The sequence below is a fragment of the Lemur catta genome, chromosome 9 (genome assembly GCF_020740605.2).
Source record: "Lemur catta isolate mLemCat1 chromosome 9, mLemCat1.pri, whole genome shotgun sequence".
In the NCBI taxonomy this organism is placed as follows: domain Eukaryota; kingdom Metazoa; phylum Chordata; class Mammalia; order Primates; family Lemuridae; genus Lemur; species Lemur catta.
Window position 1 is genome coordinate 85,028,871 of NC_059136.1, and position 14,930 is coordinate 85,043,800.

Sequence of the window (14,930 nt, forward strand, 5' to 3'; positions counted from 1 at the left end):
CAAAAAGAAAGCATGAAAAGTCCATAAACTTGAAGCTTAAGGTTATATCATTTTTTAATTTTTAAAAATTTTTGATTTGTCAAGAGTCAGACAAAAGGTTGTATAAATTATAATTATTTACTCATTAGTTTGGCAAGTTCACAAGTGTAAGGGAAAAATAGTTTAAAGTTACTTGTAGATAAAGTATTGCCATCTTGTGACAAATAGAGAAAATTACGTAAAAGTTACCATTTTTCACACTGCTTAGCTTGCAATATTCTTTATATTTTTATCTATTCACCATTGATCTGGACTAGCCAGAAGGGTTTTTTTGAAAAAAAAAAACAAACAAAAAAACCCAGTATTGACAACTTTATCACTGTAAATTGTCCACATTGTTCTAAGTTTTAAAAGTCTGGTGTTGGCTGTAGAGGTTTGGATTAGTATTTATCCCATTAGCAATTAATCTTGAGGACACTGTATGGTTTTAAAAGTAGTATTCTAATGTACTATATACAGTATTATCTGAAGCATTACTTGAAAGTCACTCTCAAATACTCACACTTTTTACCACTGCTTAAGTAGGAATGAAGAAAAATTTCCTCAAATTACTTATTCATCACTAGAGAAAACAGCTGTCCCAGGTCCATACGTGGCAATAAACTGTTCAAGCTGTCGCTGGCATTGAGTTAGATAGAGATCCCTTTGCTCTAAATACTCTTCATTATACAAGTCAAATGGAAATACTGCATTTGGAGCAACACAAAATACAGCGGCCCCTAAATGAAAAAGGAAATACAGTGTAAATGAGGAATACTCTAAAATGTGGAATCACTATCAAACAAAATAATGAAAACTTAAAAATTAAAGTTCTGACCTATTCAATGGAATATTTCAATAATTTTAAATCTGACACTTGTTTTTTGAAACCCAGGAAGCAGCTTCAGTAAAATGCACAAATATTGGTACCAGGGCCAATGGTAGAAGTATGTTTACATTTTAGAACTTGGAAATTAAAAAAATCATTACAATTTTGAAGCTGAATGGTAATGTGAGGAGGTGATGGGGTAGGGAGAGAATGTATTGGAATATGGGGAAACATTAATCTTGATAAAGATTAAGTGGATGATCAAAGGTAAACATTGCAGTACATTTCTCAGTTCTTAAAACCACTTGCATAAAGGCAGATATTTAAATCTATGGAATGGGATAGCCCCAAAATAAACTCTTGCATATATAATTAAATTGATTTTCAACAAGGGTGGTAAGGCCATTCTTTGGGGGAAGGACAGACTTTCTAACAAATTGTGCCGAGAAAATTGGATATCTACATGCAAAAAGATGAAGTTGGACCCTTAGCTTACATCATATTTACAAAAATTTACAAAAATTATCTCAAAATGCAACAAAGACCTAAATGTAAGAGCTAAAACTATAAAACAGAAGAAAACAGGAGGAAAGTTTAATGACTTTGGATTTGATGGTGATTTCTTAAATATGACACCGAAACAGGCACCAAACGGAAAGATAAATTAGATCACATCAAAATTTAAAACTGCATCAGAAGATGCAATCAGTAGTGAAAAGGTAACCCATGGAATAGGAGAAATTATTTGCAAATCGTATCTCTGATAAAGGGGTCTATAACTCACAAAGAGAGCAACCTGATTTTAAAAATGGGGGTCATGCAGGAGACTAGGGTTCAGGAAAAAACAAATGGGGAAAGGATTAAAAGGGACATTTCTCCAAAGAGGATAAACAGATGACCAATAAGCATATGAGAAAGATGCTCGACAGCACTAATCATTAGGGAAATGCAAATCAAAACCACAATGCCTCACCCATAAGGATGGCTATGGTAAAAATAAAAAGCAGAAAATGACAGGTGTAGGTAATTTGTGGAGAAATTGGAATCCTGGGAAGGCAAATGGTACATCCACTATGAAAAACAGTATGGGGGTTCATCAAAAAGATTAAACAGAATTACCAAATCCAGCAAAATTTCACTTCCAGGTATATACTGAAAAGAACTGAGAGCAAAATCTCAAATGGATATTTGCACATTCATGTTCATAGTAGTATTCAATAGCATAGGTAGAAGCAACCAAAGTGTCCATTGACAGATGAATGGATAAACAAAATGTGGTATATACATATTATTACATAATATTATTCAGCTTTAAAAAGGAAGGAAATTCTAATACATGCACAATATGGATGAACCTTGAGAACATTATGTTAAATGAAATAACCCAGTCACAAAAGGACAAATATTGTATGATTTCACTTATATGAGGTACCTAAAACAGTCAAATTCATAAAGACGATGGAATGATGATTGCCAGGGGCTAGGTAGAGAGGGAAATGGGGAGTTAGTGTTTAATGGGTACAGAGTTTCAGTTCGGGAAGATAAAAAACTTTTGGAGATGATGGTGGTAATGATTGCACAACAATGTGAATATACTTAACACCACTGAATTGTACACTTAAAAATGGTTAAGATAGTAGATTTTATGTGTATTTTAGAAACATTGACTTTTAGTATAGGAGCTCTTATATTCTGTTTCATTCATTGATTCATTGAATGAGTACTTAAGCGTGGCAGGCCAGGAGTACTATTGCTACTCCTCTGCTGCTTCCAGACCATTCTTTCCCCTGCTTCCCTTTTAGTAGGTAAAAATCCTTTCTCCTTTGATGCTCAGTGCCACTTAGCTTTACAACTTTTTCCCCTTCCACAGTCAACTTACCAGTTCTCAGTATTTGGTGCACAACCTTCCTTTCTTTAATATCTGAGATTCTGTGATTTCCATGTGAATTACCCATTTAACTCCTGACCTCCCTGTGTCCTACCTTTTATCCTCTACCTCAGCCACACATTCCCACAGTCACTGGAAACTGGTATCTTACTTCAAAATCCATTCCCCTACACTACCTCCTATGCTTCCAGCTCAGTTGCTGTTCCAGGTCTTCTGACTCAGAGATCTCCAGTGCTTCCTCCCTTCACTTCCCTCCTTAACCTTCCTGAGTCCCTCCCTCGCCAGACCCCAGCTCCCTTGCTCCTCTGCAACACTGCATGAACCCAACCATTCACTGTATGCTGGTGCTAAGGCTGCTAGGCAGAAAAATCATACAGCAGGCATTTCTTCTTTTCATTTTAAATGAATCAATAACTTCAAACAATCACTTGCACTGCCTGGCAACCCTGCTGAGTTTCCCTAGAACACTTCTCTAGCTCCCACAATGACTATTATATTCCATTCTTCTCTCCTCAAACCTTTCATTTTCAGCTGGTGACCCTGAGTAAGGTATATGACCAAATCTACAAACCTACCTGGTTCTGTATCCACTTTCTTTTCTCCTATAAAATGAAGAAGTGACTCATCTATCAGAAGCCAGTATTTTCACATGTGCCCTGGATCCCATCCCCTCTCACCTTTTTAGGACTTCAATCCTGAATCTCCCCCTCTTCTATAATATCATTAATTTACTCTCCACTGCACATAATTTAATACCTTTTATCTTTAAAAATAAAATCCCTTCCTGGACTACTCATCCTTCTCTAGCTAATGCCCCATTTCTTTCCCCATCTCAAATTTGTCTATGTGTGCTGTCTCCATATCCTTATTTCCATCCCACTCCACTGAAATAGTTCTGATCATGGCCACCTTTAGGTTACCAAATCTAACCTTACTCAAATTCTCAGTAGCATATGAGACACTTGATCATTCTGCTCCCTTCTGGACACTCTCCTTTCTTGGCTCTGTAACACCACACTTTGTACATTCTAGCTGCTGCTTCTCAGTCTCCTTTATTAGTTCTCCTCAATCCCATTTCTAAATATTGGAATTTTCAAGGGCAGTCCTGGAGTGCTCTCTAGTCTCTCTCTAGGTGATTTCATTCATTCCTTTGAATAACATCTCTATGCTGATGATTCTAACTTACATTCCTAGGCTAGAATTCTCTTCCAAGCTACAAATTCTTCTATAGGATATCTTTAAGTTATATCTATAATTTGATTTTTCTCCCAAACCTTTTTTTCTTTCTTCCCAGTCTTGGTAAATGGCACCAAGACCCACCGAGTTACTGAAGGCAGAAAACTGGGAGTTTTCCTTAATTCCTCCCTCTCCCAGACCCAACTCCTAAATCTAGCTCATGAGCACAACCTGTTGGATTTTGCATCCAATGTGTATCTCTAATTCACTAATTTCTCACCATTTCTATGACTCCCCCTCATCAAATCTCTCATTATCAATTGTCTGGACTATAACAACAATTTTCTAACTAATCTCCCTGTTTCTGCTCTTAACCCCCTCCATACCAACTCCAGATGTGATATTTTAAAAAATATAATTGATCACCTTAGTCCTCTGTTTAAAACCTTTCAATGGCTTCTCATTGCACTTGGAATAAAATCCCCATTTTCTACCATGGTCTGAGGCCCTGCAGGATCTGGCCCTACTTTCCTCTCTAACCTCAACTACTGTGCTTACTATGTTTTAGCCACCCTGGATTCCAGTTTCTTGAAAGCACCTACATATGTAATTTCCCTCTACATTGGACTTCTCATCCTTTAGGTGTCTGCTTAAATAAATATCACCTCCTTAGACAGGTCTCTGTAAAAGCCAGTCAAAGTAAGACCTTTCTATTGTTCTTTCTCAGAACACAATGATGTTCTCCATAGCATCTGTCTCCATTTATATTAGATACTTATCAGTGTATTTACTTTTTAATGTCTGTTCTCTCACTAGGCTATAAGTTCCACCAGGTTAGAGACTGTCTGTTTTTTTCACAGTTGTGTATCTAGCGATTAGCACCTAGCTATCATTCAATACATATTTGTTGACTGAAAAAAATCATGAATACTTAATTCAAATAGTGATAATTATGAGGCATATTATGATAGCACATAACATTATAATTTTAATATATCAATCCTGAAATTATAATTAACCTCAAATTACCTTTACAATTTTACTTTAATATATACAGGTATATCTCAGACATATTGCAGTTTTGGTTCCAGACCACTGCAACAAAGTGAAAATTGTAATAAAGTGAGTCACATAATTTTTTTGTTTTCCCAGTGCACATAAAAGTTATGTTTACGCTATACTGTAGTCTATTAAGTCTACTTAGCATCATGTCTAAAAAAAAGTTCATTTCTTAATTAAAAAACACTTTATTGGTAAAACAATGTTAACAATCATCTGAACCTTCAGTGAGTCTTGATCTTTTGCTGGTAGAGGGGCTTGCCTCACTGCTGATGGTTGATCACTGATCAGGGTGATGGCTGCTGAGGGTTGGGGTGGCTGTGGCAATTTCTTAAAATGAAACAACACTGACGTTTGCCATATTGATTGGCTCTTCCTTTCATGAAAGATGTCTCTGTAGCATGTAATGATGTTTGATAGAATTTTACCCACAGTAGAACTTCTTTCAAAATTGGAGTCAATTCTCTCAAACCCTGCCACTACTATGTCAACAAAGTTTATGTAATATTCTAAATCCTTTTGTTGTCATTTCACCAATGTCCACAGCATCTTCACCAGAAGTAGATTCTATCTCAAGAAACCACTTTCTTTGCTCATCTATAAGAAGCAACTCCTTGATTTGGTCAAGTTGTATCATGAGATTGTTGTACTTCCGTCCTATCTTCAGGACCCACTTCTAATTCTAGTTCTCTTGCTATTTCTACCAGATCTGTACTTACTTCCTCCACTGAAGTCTTGAAGTCCTCAAAGTCATGCATGAGGGTGAAAATCAACTTCCAAACTCCTGGTAATGTGGATATTTTGACCTCCTCCTATGAATCATGAATGTTCTTAATGGCATCTAGAATGGTGAATTCTTTCTAGAAGGTTTTCAACTTACTTTGCCCAGATCCAGAAGAGGAATCATTATCTATGACAATTATATACTTATAAAATGTGTTTCTTAAATAATAAGACTTGAAAGTCAAAGTTACTGCTTGACCAAAGAGCTGCAGAATGGATCTTGTGTTAGCAGTATAAAAATAATATTTATCTCCTTGTACATCTCCACCAGAACTCTTGGGTAGGTGCGTTGTCAATGAGCAGTAATCTTTTAAAAGGAATCTTTTTTTCTGAGCAGTAGATGTCAACAGTGGGCTTCAAATATTCAGTAAACTGTGCTGTAAACAGATGAGTTGTCATTCAAGCTTTGTTCTTCCATTTATACAGCATGGGCAGAGTAGATTTAGCATGATTTTTAAGGGCCCTAGAATTTTTGGAATGGAAAATGAGCATTGGCTTCAACTTAAAGTCACCAGATGCATTAGCCCCTAACAAGAAAGTCAGCCTGTCTTTTGAAGCTTTGATCCAGGCATTGACTTCTTTCTAGCTATGAAAATCCTAGATGGCATCATCTTCCAATAGAAGACTTTTGTTTCATCTACATGGAAAAATCTACTGCTAAGTGTAGCCACCTTCATCAACAATCTTAGCTAGATCTGGATAACTTGCTGCAGCTTCTCCATCAGCACCTGCTGCTTCACCTTGCACTTTATGTTATGGAGATGGCTTCTTTCCTTCAACCTCATAAACCAACCTCTGCTAGCTTCAAACTTTTCTTCTGCAGCTTCCTCACATGTCTCAGCCTTCATAGAATTGAAGAGAATTAGGGCCTTGCTCTGGATTAGGCTTTGACTTAAGAGAATATTGTGGCTGGTTTGATCTTCTATTCAGACCACTAAAACTTTCTCCATATCAGCAATAAGGCTGTTTGCTTTCTTATCATTCATGTGTTTACTGGAGTAGCACTTTTAATTTCCTTCAAGAACTTATTCTTTGCATTCACAAGTTGGCTAATCATTTGACACAAAATAATAGCTTTTGGCCTGTTGCTGCCTTTGACATGCCTTCCCACTAAGCTTAATCATTTCTAGCTTTTGATTTAAAGTGAGAGACGTGCAATTCTTCCCTTCACTTGAACTCTTATAGGCCATTGTAGGGTTATTAATTGGCCTAATTTCAATACTGTTGTGTCTCAGGGAATATGGAGGCCCAAGGAGAGGGAGACAGGGGAATAGTCAGTTGGGGGACATTCCAAACTTACACAGCATTTATTAAGTTCGCTGTGTTATATGGACGCAGTTTGTGCATGGTGCCCCCAAACAATGAAATAGTAACATCAAAGGTCACTGATCACAGATCACCATAACAGATATAGTAACAATGAAAAAGTTTGAAATATGGGAATTACCAAAATGTGACACAGGACATGAAGTGAGCACATCCTGTTGGAAAAATGGCACCAAGAGACTTGGCTTGATGCAGGGTTGCCACAAACCTTCAATTTGTAAAAAATGCAGTATCTGCAAAGCACAATAAAATGAAGTATGCCTGCACTTTAACATATGGTATGTAAATAATTTAAAAAGGAGGTAAATTAATTCTAATACTCAAGGTACTGTATAATCATTAGGAAACCCAAGTATGATTTCATATAAAAGCTGCTGCTACTTTCCATGTCAGTTTCATACCCTACCCAAGAAAAATATTCCTTGGTAGGGATCATTTTCCTGATATGTTTAAAGTAACATTTAAGGAGCTCTTAACATTGTTTTGCTTAAGACTTAAAAATCAATACACCTAATTGAAATTCATTATGAAAACAAAAGTAACTAAAGAGAAAAAAAATCTTCACATACTTTTTCCCTTCAATAATGCTTTCTGAAATGCTTCAAGAAAGTCTTGAAAAATTGTCATCAAGTAAAAATATTCAAATAGTCAAATTCTATCACAGGAGTACTTAATATTATAATACCTTGTTTTACAATTCAAAGTCATACATTTTTGTCTTCTTACTGAAATCCAGTTGTGTTTTAACAATTGATGACATGTCATAGTAAAATTAGCTGCAGTTTTTCTTTCTTATATGTAAAATAATGTGTCTTAGATTTGATGAAATATGGTCTTAAGTATAGAATAAGAGAAGAATGTAAAGACAAAGGAAATTAAAACTAAAAATATTTATATATCCTTCTTATTATTTCATATTCATTAGGAACCAGTGTTTTTCTCTTTTGGTAAATAAAACTAATTTAGGAAGTTAATTAACCTCTTCTGGGGGTCATGAATCTCTAAGACATACTTCATGAAACTTATGATCTATTTTCCTATAAAAAATGTATAAGGAACACACATATACAAATTTGTATACAAGTTAGGGATTCACAAGCCCCTAGGACACCAAGCATCTATGGATCCTAAGTTAAGAATGCTTGATTTAGACAATTACAGAACAAGGTTCTAAAGTTCTAATGAATCTTTATAAAAAGTTAATACAATATAAACGTAATTTAAAGCAAATTTAAGCACTAAACACATACACACAGAAAAGCTAGTGTTAATACATTCTTTAAGTCCCAGGGTTGGAACCAAAGTTTGGTTTGAATAACGATATCTCTAATCTAAATTAATGTCTCATCTAACTCAACAAAGAACTTTGGGAGAATAATTCTCCTTACCTTTACCTTAAGAGCCTTTTGTGTTTTTATTGGCAAAAGCATAATAAGTGCCATTCATTTCAAATAACTTAAATTCTATAGTCATAGTATCAAGACTAGCAATTCAGAGAAGGCAGCAAAGAAGATGATCACATTTTCTTTCACTTTGTCTCCAACTCCACTGTTGGGGATTGTTGACAATTGAATGTTGAATGTTATTTTGAAAAGAAGTTATTTCAAAATTATTGAAATTATTACAAAATTATTTCGTATATTGTATTACCTACTTTTTTCCCCAGAATTCTTTAAGCAATCCAAAAGTTCAAGTATGGAAACAATCATACATAATAAGGAACTTAATATCAGATGATGATACTACCTATAACCAATTAGTAAATGTTAAAGTTCAAACAGACCTTACCCGATATTTATTATTCTTTAAAATAATATTTTAAAAATGTAGGTAACATTTTAATTTAAGAGACTAAGAATATTTAAGTTTAGGTAAAATTATTTGTAGTGATCATTAATAATTTAATACATTACCATATTTCAATGTGAGAGATGTTTCAAATAATAAGGCTGCAATTAGTACATCTTCTTTAAGCACTTTGTCCCTTAAGTTCAGTCGAGCATGGGCTTCAGATAGGGAAACTCTAAAAAAGAAAATTGATGCCAAGCAAAATTTGTTGATATTGCAAAAATAATACATTTTTTGGTGGGAACAAACAAAGACATGTGAATACTAGGTGCACCTAAAAGATCAGCATATTCTTACTTTAAAAAAATTTTAGTTTCTTTTTCAGAGCATTTTTTTCCTTACAAACTTAAATAGACTGTTGCAGAACAAGCCAGTATCCTGACTTGTTCCAACAAAGAGTTAGTTTCCATCAAGGCTTCTATTATATTTATCATTCCACACTCCCCTCCCCAGGTTGTGTTCAGATAAATACACAGCTGGCAAAATTAATCTATCTCTTATAGACAAATTCCTGACCCGTTCTTCTAGTTCCTCATCTATCTGAAGTCCTCATAGAATCTTGCAATTTCAGTGTTGGAAGGCATCTTGGAGTTCAAAGTTCAAACTCCCAGTAGATAACTGAATCTCTTCTACAACATCCCAGGCTACTCATTCTCCAGTCTCTTTTGAACCTTTCCTAGCATTCACTGCTTCATAAGGCAATTCCTTTATGTTTTGTTTTTTAACCAGCTTCAATTACCTGAAAGATCTCCCTGAAGCTTTTATTAGGCAGATGTGATGTACTTGAACAACTACTGGACTTGGCAATCAAAAAAACCTAGACTGAGTCTCTAGAATTTACTAGCTATGTGATTTTGTATAAATCATTTAATTAATTTATTTTTTTCCTGAAATCAGTTGGAGCTAATTAAGACCTTCATGTTCAGTCAGTATTTGCTTTATCATCATCCAGGAAATCGTTGAATTTATGAGATTTTTTAAAACTCAGATATAAAATGGGGATAAATAAAGTTCTGCAACTAACTATATCTATAACTAACTATAACCAAGGTTATATAAGTCTAAACTGAAATTAGTTTCACTGCAGTTTCCATTCACTGGTCTGTTCTGTCTTCTGGGACCTCTTAAATGTGACAGCTCTTCAAACATTCAAAGATAACTTTTATAGTTGCCCCATGTTTTCTTTCCTTCAAGGTAAATATTTCTAGTTCCTTTAGTATATTAGGAGTCATAATTTTCAGCTCCTTACCATCCTGGCTACTCTCTTCATGGCCAGATTTTGTTAATACTTCTTTTCAGCACATTACCACAGGTGTGATTTAACCATTAGAGTAGAGATGAGGCAGAACTAACATTTTGTTGCTCTTGTTATGTATTCTACTAACACAACTTTAAATTTTGGTATTATTAAGAGCCATATATATCACTAACTATTATGAAACATAAAAAGAATGAAATCTCATTATCTTTTCATATTAAGCCACTTACCCTTTTCCCATCAATTCACACGTGTACCAGGGAGTTTGGGGATCTAATAGAGGACTTTACATTTATCCTATTAACTTTCCTCTTGTTAGATTAAGATCATAATTCAAGGCTGTGAAGGTCTCCCTAATGTTGCTCACGTACAAATTTGATTATCATGTCCCTGATGTCCTCATCTAAGCTTCTAAAAATGCTGATCAGAACAGAATACATATTGAGACTTTCAGGAAAAGAGAAGAGAATATTATTGTTCAGCTCCACTTCTCTAGAAAAGCAAAAATGGTGTTCTTGGGTACCTGTCTGTAGAAGTGGGGGAAAAATTCAAGGTTTATGACCCTTAAGGGTAGCAGTTCATTTACTCTGCTGTTTCATAAATGACCCTCGGTATTTATTTCCACAATGTGAAAAAGTAGTTAACATATTAACTCTAATTTTTTTTAGAGGCAAGGTCTCGCTCTGTCGCCTAGGCTGGGTGCAGTGGCACAATCATTGGTCACTGCATCCTCAAACTCCTGGGCTAATGCAATCCTCCTGGGTAGCTGGAACTACAGGTATGTTCGTGGCTAATTTTTCTTATTTTTTTAGAGACAGGGTCTTGCTATGTGCCCAGGCTGGTCTCGAACTCCTGGCCTCAAGCAATCCTCCTGCCTCAGCCTCCTGAGTAGCTGGGATTACAGGTGTGAGCCACTGTGCCCAGCAACTCTGCTTTATTCTTGAATAAATATAGTCATATACAAACTGAATCTATGTGAGTTTAAATACAAAATATTTTTTTTACTACAGAGAAAAGAACATTATGAGAAAATAGGACTTTCAAAGCTTTTAAGCAGTATAATTTGATCTGAGTATTTTAAATATTACTTCAGAAATACAAAGCATTATATAAATCTGTTTACCATGTTTAAATTAAAAAAAATAAAATAATTTTTTTGAGACAAGATCTTGATCTGTTGCATGGACTGGAATGCAATGGCATGATCATAGCTCACTGCAACCTCAAAGTCCTGTGTTCAAAAGATTCTTCTGCCTCATCTCTGCAGTAGCTGGGATTACAGGCACAGTGCCACTACATCTAGTTTGGTATTTTTTGTAGAGATAGTGTCTTGCTATGTTGCTCAGGCTGGTCTCAAACTCCTGGCCTCAAGCGATCTTCCCGCCTCAACCTCCCAAAGTGCTGGGATTACAGGTGCACACTTCCACAAGCAGTCCCATTTTAAAACATTTATCAAAGAGTTGATTTCTACCTTGGTTTATCTTTAGCATTTTTTTCACCTCTATCAAGACAAATATACAGTTGGAAGTTGGACAAATTAAACATATCTATGTCTTATAGACCTATACTGATATTTCTTGCCAGTGCTTCATCTGTCTTATTTTATAAAATGCAGTTATAACAAGATATTTATTTATTTAATGGATTATTTTACTCCTGGTCCTACTTCATAATTTGTTTGAGATTATACTTTAATGTTGTATCAAGTAAATTAACGGTCTATCAGTAGGGGACTGTTTAAATTATGGTACAGCCACATCACAACCGAGTGAAGCTGTGATGCAGCTATTTAAAACAGAATGAGATAATTCTTTATGTGCATGCATGATTCCATTTGGGCAAAAAGAATATACCTATCCATAAAAATATATATATTTATATGCCTATATATGTTTAAATAATGTATTCATTTAACATATATAACATTTAAATAAAAATATATTTTATATATCATATTTAAATTACATATATGTATATGCTAGTATTTGAATGAATAATTTCTGGAAGGATACATAAAAACTGTTAACAGTGATTATCTCTGAGGATTGGGGTAGGAATAGGTAGTGTTAGCAGGATATTTTACTCATTTTAGACTTTTACAATGTTCATACTTTCTTTTATAATAAAAATTAGTTTTTAAAAACCTTTCAAGGAACAAAAATAGGTGAGTCTATTAATGTTTCTAGAAGTACAAGGAATAATATACTTAAAATTTTTTTCTAGGTTCAACTATAAAATACCTGGAAATATAAACAGCCACATTTTTTTAAAAGATTTGAAATCAGTGTGATTTTTCTCAGACACATCTCATACAGGGGATCCAATAAAAACATATTTAGTGAAAAAAATTACTGGAGGTTAAAATGACGTTACAATATAACAAAAGGAATTGTTAAGCCACTTTAAGTTCTTTTGGAACAAGGTAAATTATAAACCAACCAACCAGCAATCAAGCACAAACGAGTAAAATAGATAAATAAATTAAATGCATCATTTAAAAGCCAATGCTGGCTTTTAAAATCTTAAATACCTACAAATATCTTAATGCAGATGCTGAGAGTTTTGATCCATATATAGAATCTGTTCTGATTCTGCGACTTGCTAGATAATAGCCATGAATCATTCTTTCTGCTTCCAAGCTGAATTCTACATTCAAATTCTTTGCAAAAGCCAGCAGCTAAATTAACAGGGTGAAAAATTTAAGAGATTAAAGCTTTATTGTAGAATCTACATAACAAAAATCAAAAGTATACTGCCATTTTATTTTTCAAGTTTGCAGATTTTATTTGCATAAAATTGAGTAAATATCTGGGGCCATCCTGAAGTCACTGAGCACTTTAAACCATAGTGTTATACTTGTAAAAAGTATTAAAGTTTACCCAGAATAATCTCCTCCCTCTCAGTGCAGAAATGTTCTGTGCAATGTATTTGAATGACTTTGCAATGTCTCTGTTCCAATGGGAGAAAGGTTCACCTCCTTCAGAATCTCATTTCCCTTCTGAACAGCTTTAACTTTTTATTTCCTTACAGTTTATTTCCTTACATCTCTCTCATTGGCCCTAGAGCTACTTGCCCTTAACACTGCAAAAAGGGAAGGCCTTGTGTTAACTGCTATGAAGGTGGGCCTTGGAGATTCAGTAAGATTTGGGTAGAGAATAATTTTCCAACACAATGATTATTGCTGTTTTCTCTGAGTTTTGTGTTTTTCTGAGTTAGTGATTCCCAGTTCCTTAAGTCCTTACTCTGTGACATAATTTCTAGATTTTTCATTATCCTAGTTGTCTTCTACTTTTTCAACTCATAGAACCAAGGAAAATATTAACTATAATAATGTTGCTATTAACAATAATATGTATATTTTAAATATAACTTTTTAAAAAGCATATGGATATATCCTGGATTGGACATATCCTGTATTGAATATTTCCTGCCTTCTTTGTTCTGTTTGTACTCCATAATTCTCTCTAGGCCTTCAGAACTGGATAATAACTACTATTAATAATCTCAGTAGCCCTCTCCAAGTTCTACCCTCTGGTGGCATGATGATGTGCCACCTGTATCTCCCTTCAGGAAAGGATTTGTTGCCCCAGCTCTACTGGGAGTGCTGTCAGTGATGGTTTCCAGCTGTCCCTTCAGGACAGCCCACAGTCCACATCATATGATTGATTGAGGTGAAGTGGGAAAAGGCATTATAAAGCTCACAGGTATTGACAGAGCACTCCCAAATACATTTCGTACGCTAAACCCCATCTCAGTCTGCCTTCTGGAAAGTCCAGACAGCAACAAATTCCATCCACTCTGATTTGTGTGATGGACAGATTTATATTCCAGAGAAACCATTTTCACTGTTTCACTTGCCTAGTAAAGCATACAACTGTTCTCCATAATCTGACAAATCAGCTATAAACTCTTCTGCTTGTGCTTCAGGGCTTATTGTAAATTTGCCAAACCTCTATGACTCCATAATACAATTTTTGCTCCAATCAAGCTGGTCTTCTCATTGTTTTCCATGTGTGCTAATTTCTACTTTTGCATCTTTGCTCCTACTGTTAATTCTGCTTAGAACATCCATCCTTCCTGGCATCTAAATTTTACCTTTTCTTAAAACACAAGTCCCACCTCCTCCATGAAGTCTTCCCAATGTTTGCATTTATATTCCATAAAATTCCTTTCTGAATTCCTAAAATATTCATAGTCAGCACCACTCAGCTTAGTACTTTAATTGCGCCTTGTTTCAGGTATCTTTTTTAATCTCAATAAAATGATAAACTATTTAAAGAAGAAAGTTTATGTTTTTGAGCGAATACAAAAGAACAGAAATAGGCTCATATATGTTAAGTATTCAGTAAATACCTGACTAGTTAATAAATCCATAGTTTTTTTTTGTTTGTTTTTCAGGAAAAAAATAGGCAAAAATTCCTCTGGGTAATTAGTTTGTCTATATTTAGTACCCTAATTTCTAAAGACTACTTTTTTCTTATATACTAAAAAACAAAACCTTATAATATCATAAATATTATTCTTTTCTTTTCTAACCCATGTGAATAAACAATGCTCATAATTCATCTTTTAAGTTCACCCCACCTTTCAACATTTTACTCATGCAATATGCTTACAAGGGAGGCAGATACGAAAATAATTTTTTTAATGACCCATGGACTTCCACTTTCTAATATACCCTGCCTTTTATCTATCATACCCAAATATTCTACTCTACTGTGGACACATTTCTCAATAGCTAAAAG

The 14,930-nt window shown here is 34.6% G+C and overlaps 1 protein-coding gene and 1 non-coding gene across 2 annotated transcripts in view; both read right to left on the reverse strand.

Annotated features, from left to right (window-relative positions):
• Window positions 1-468: 468 nt before the first annotated feature.
• MCMDC2 (minichromosome maintenance domain containing 2) overlaps window positions 469-14,930 on the reverse strand; it is a 29,996-nt gene continuing 15,534 nt past the window's right edge. The window contains exons 12-14 of the mRNA XM_045560562.1: window positions 12,720-12,862; window positions 8,993-9,102; window positions 469-758 (exon numbers count right to left, since the gene is read on the reverse strand). Of these exons, the coding sequence (XP_045416518.1) occupies window positions 592-758; window positions 8,993-9,102; window positions 12,720-12,862 (420 nt within the window). The 3' untranslated portion in view covers window positions 469-591. The remainder of the gene's footprint in view (window positions 759-8,992; window positions 9,103-12,719; window positions 12,863-14,930) is intronic.
• Window positions 9,819-9,880, reverse strand: LOC123645470. The gene has a single exon (XR_006737585.1). It is a non-coding gene; the product is annotated as a small nucleolar RNA SNORD44 (small nucleolar RNA).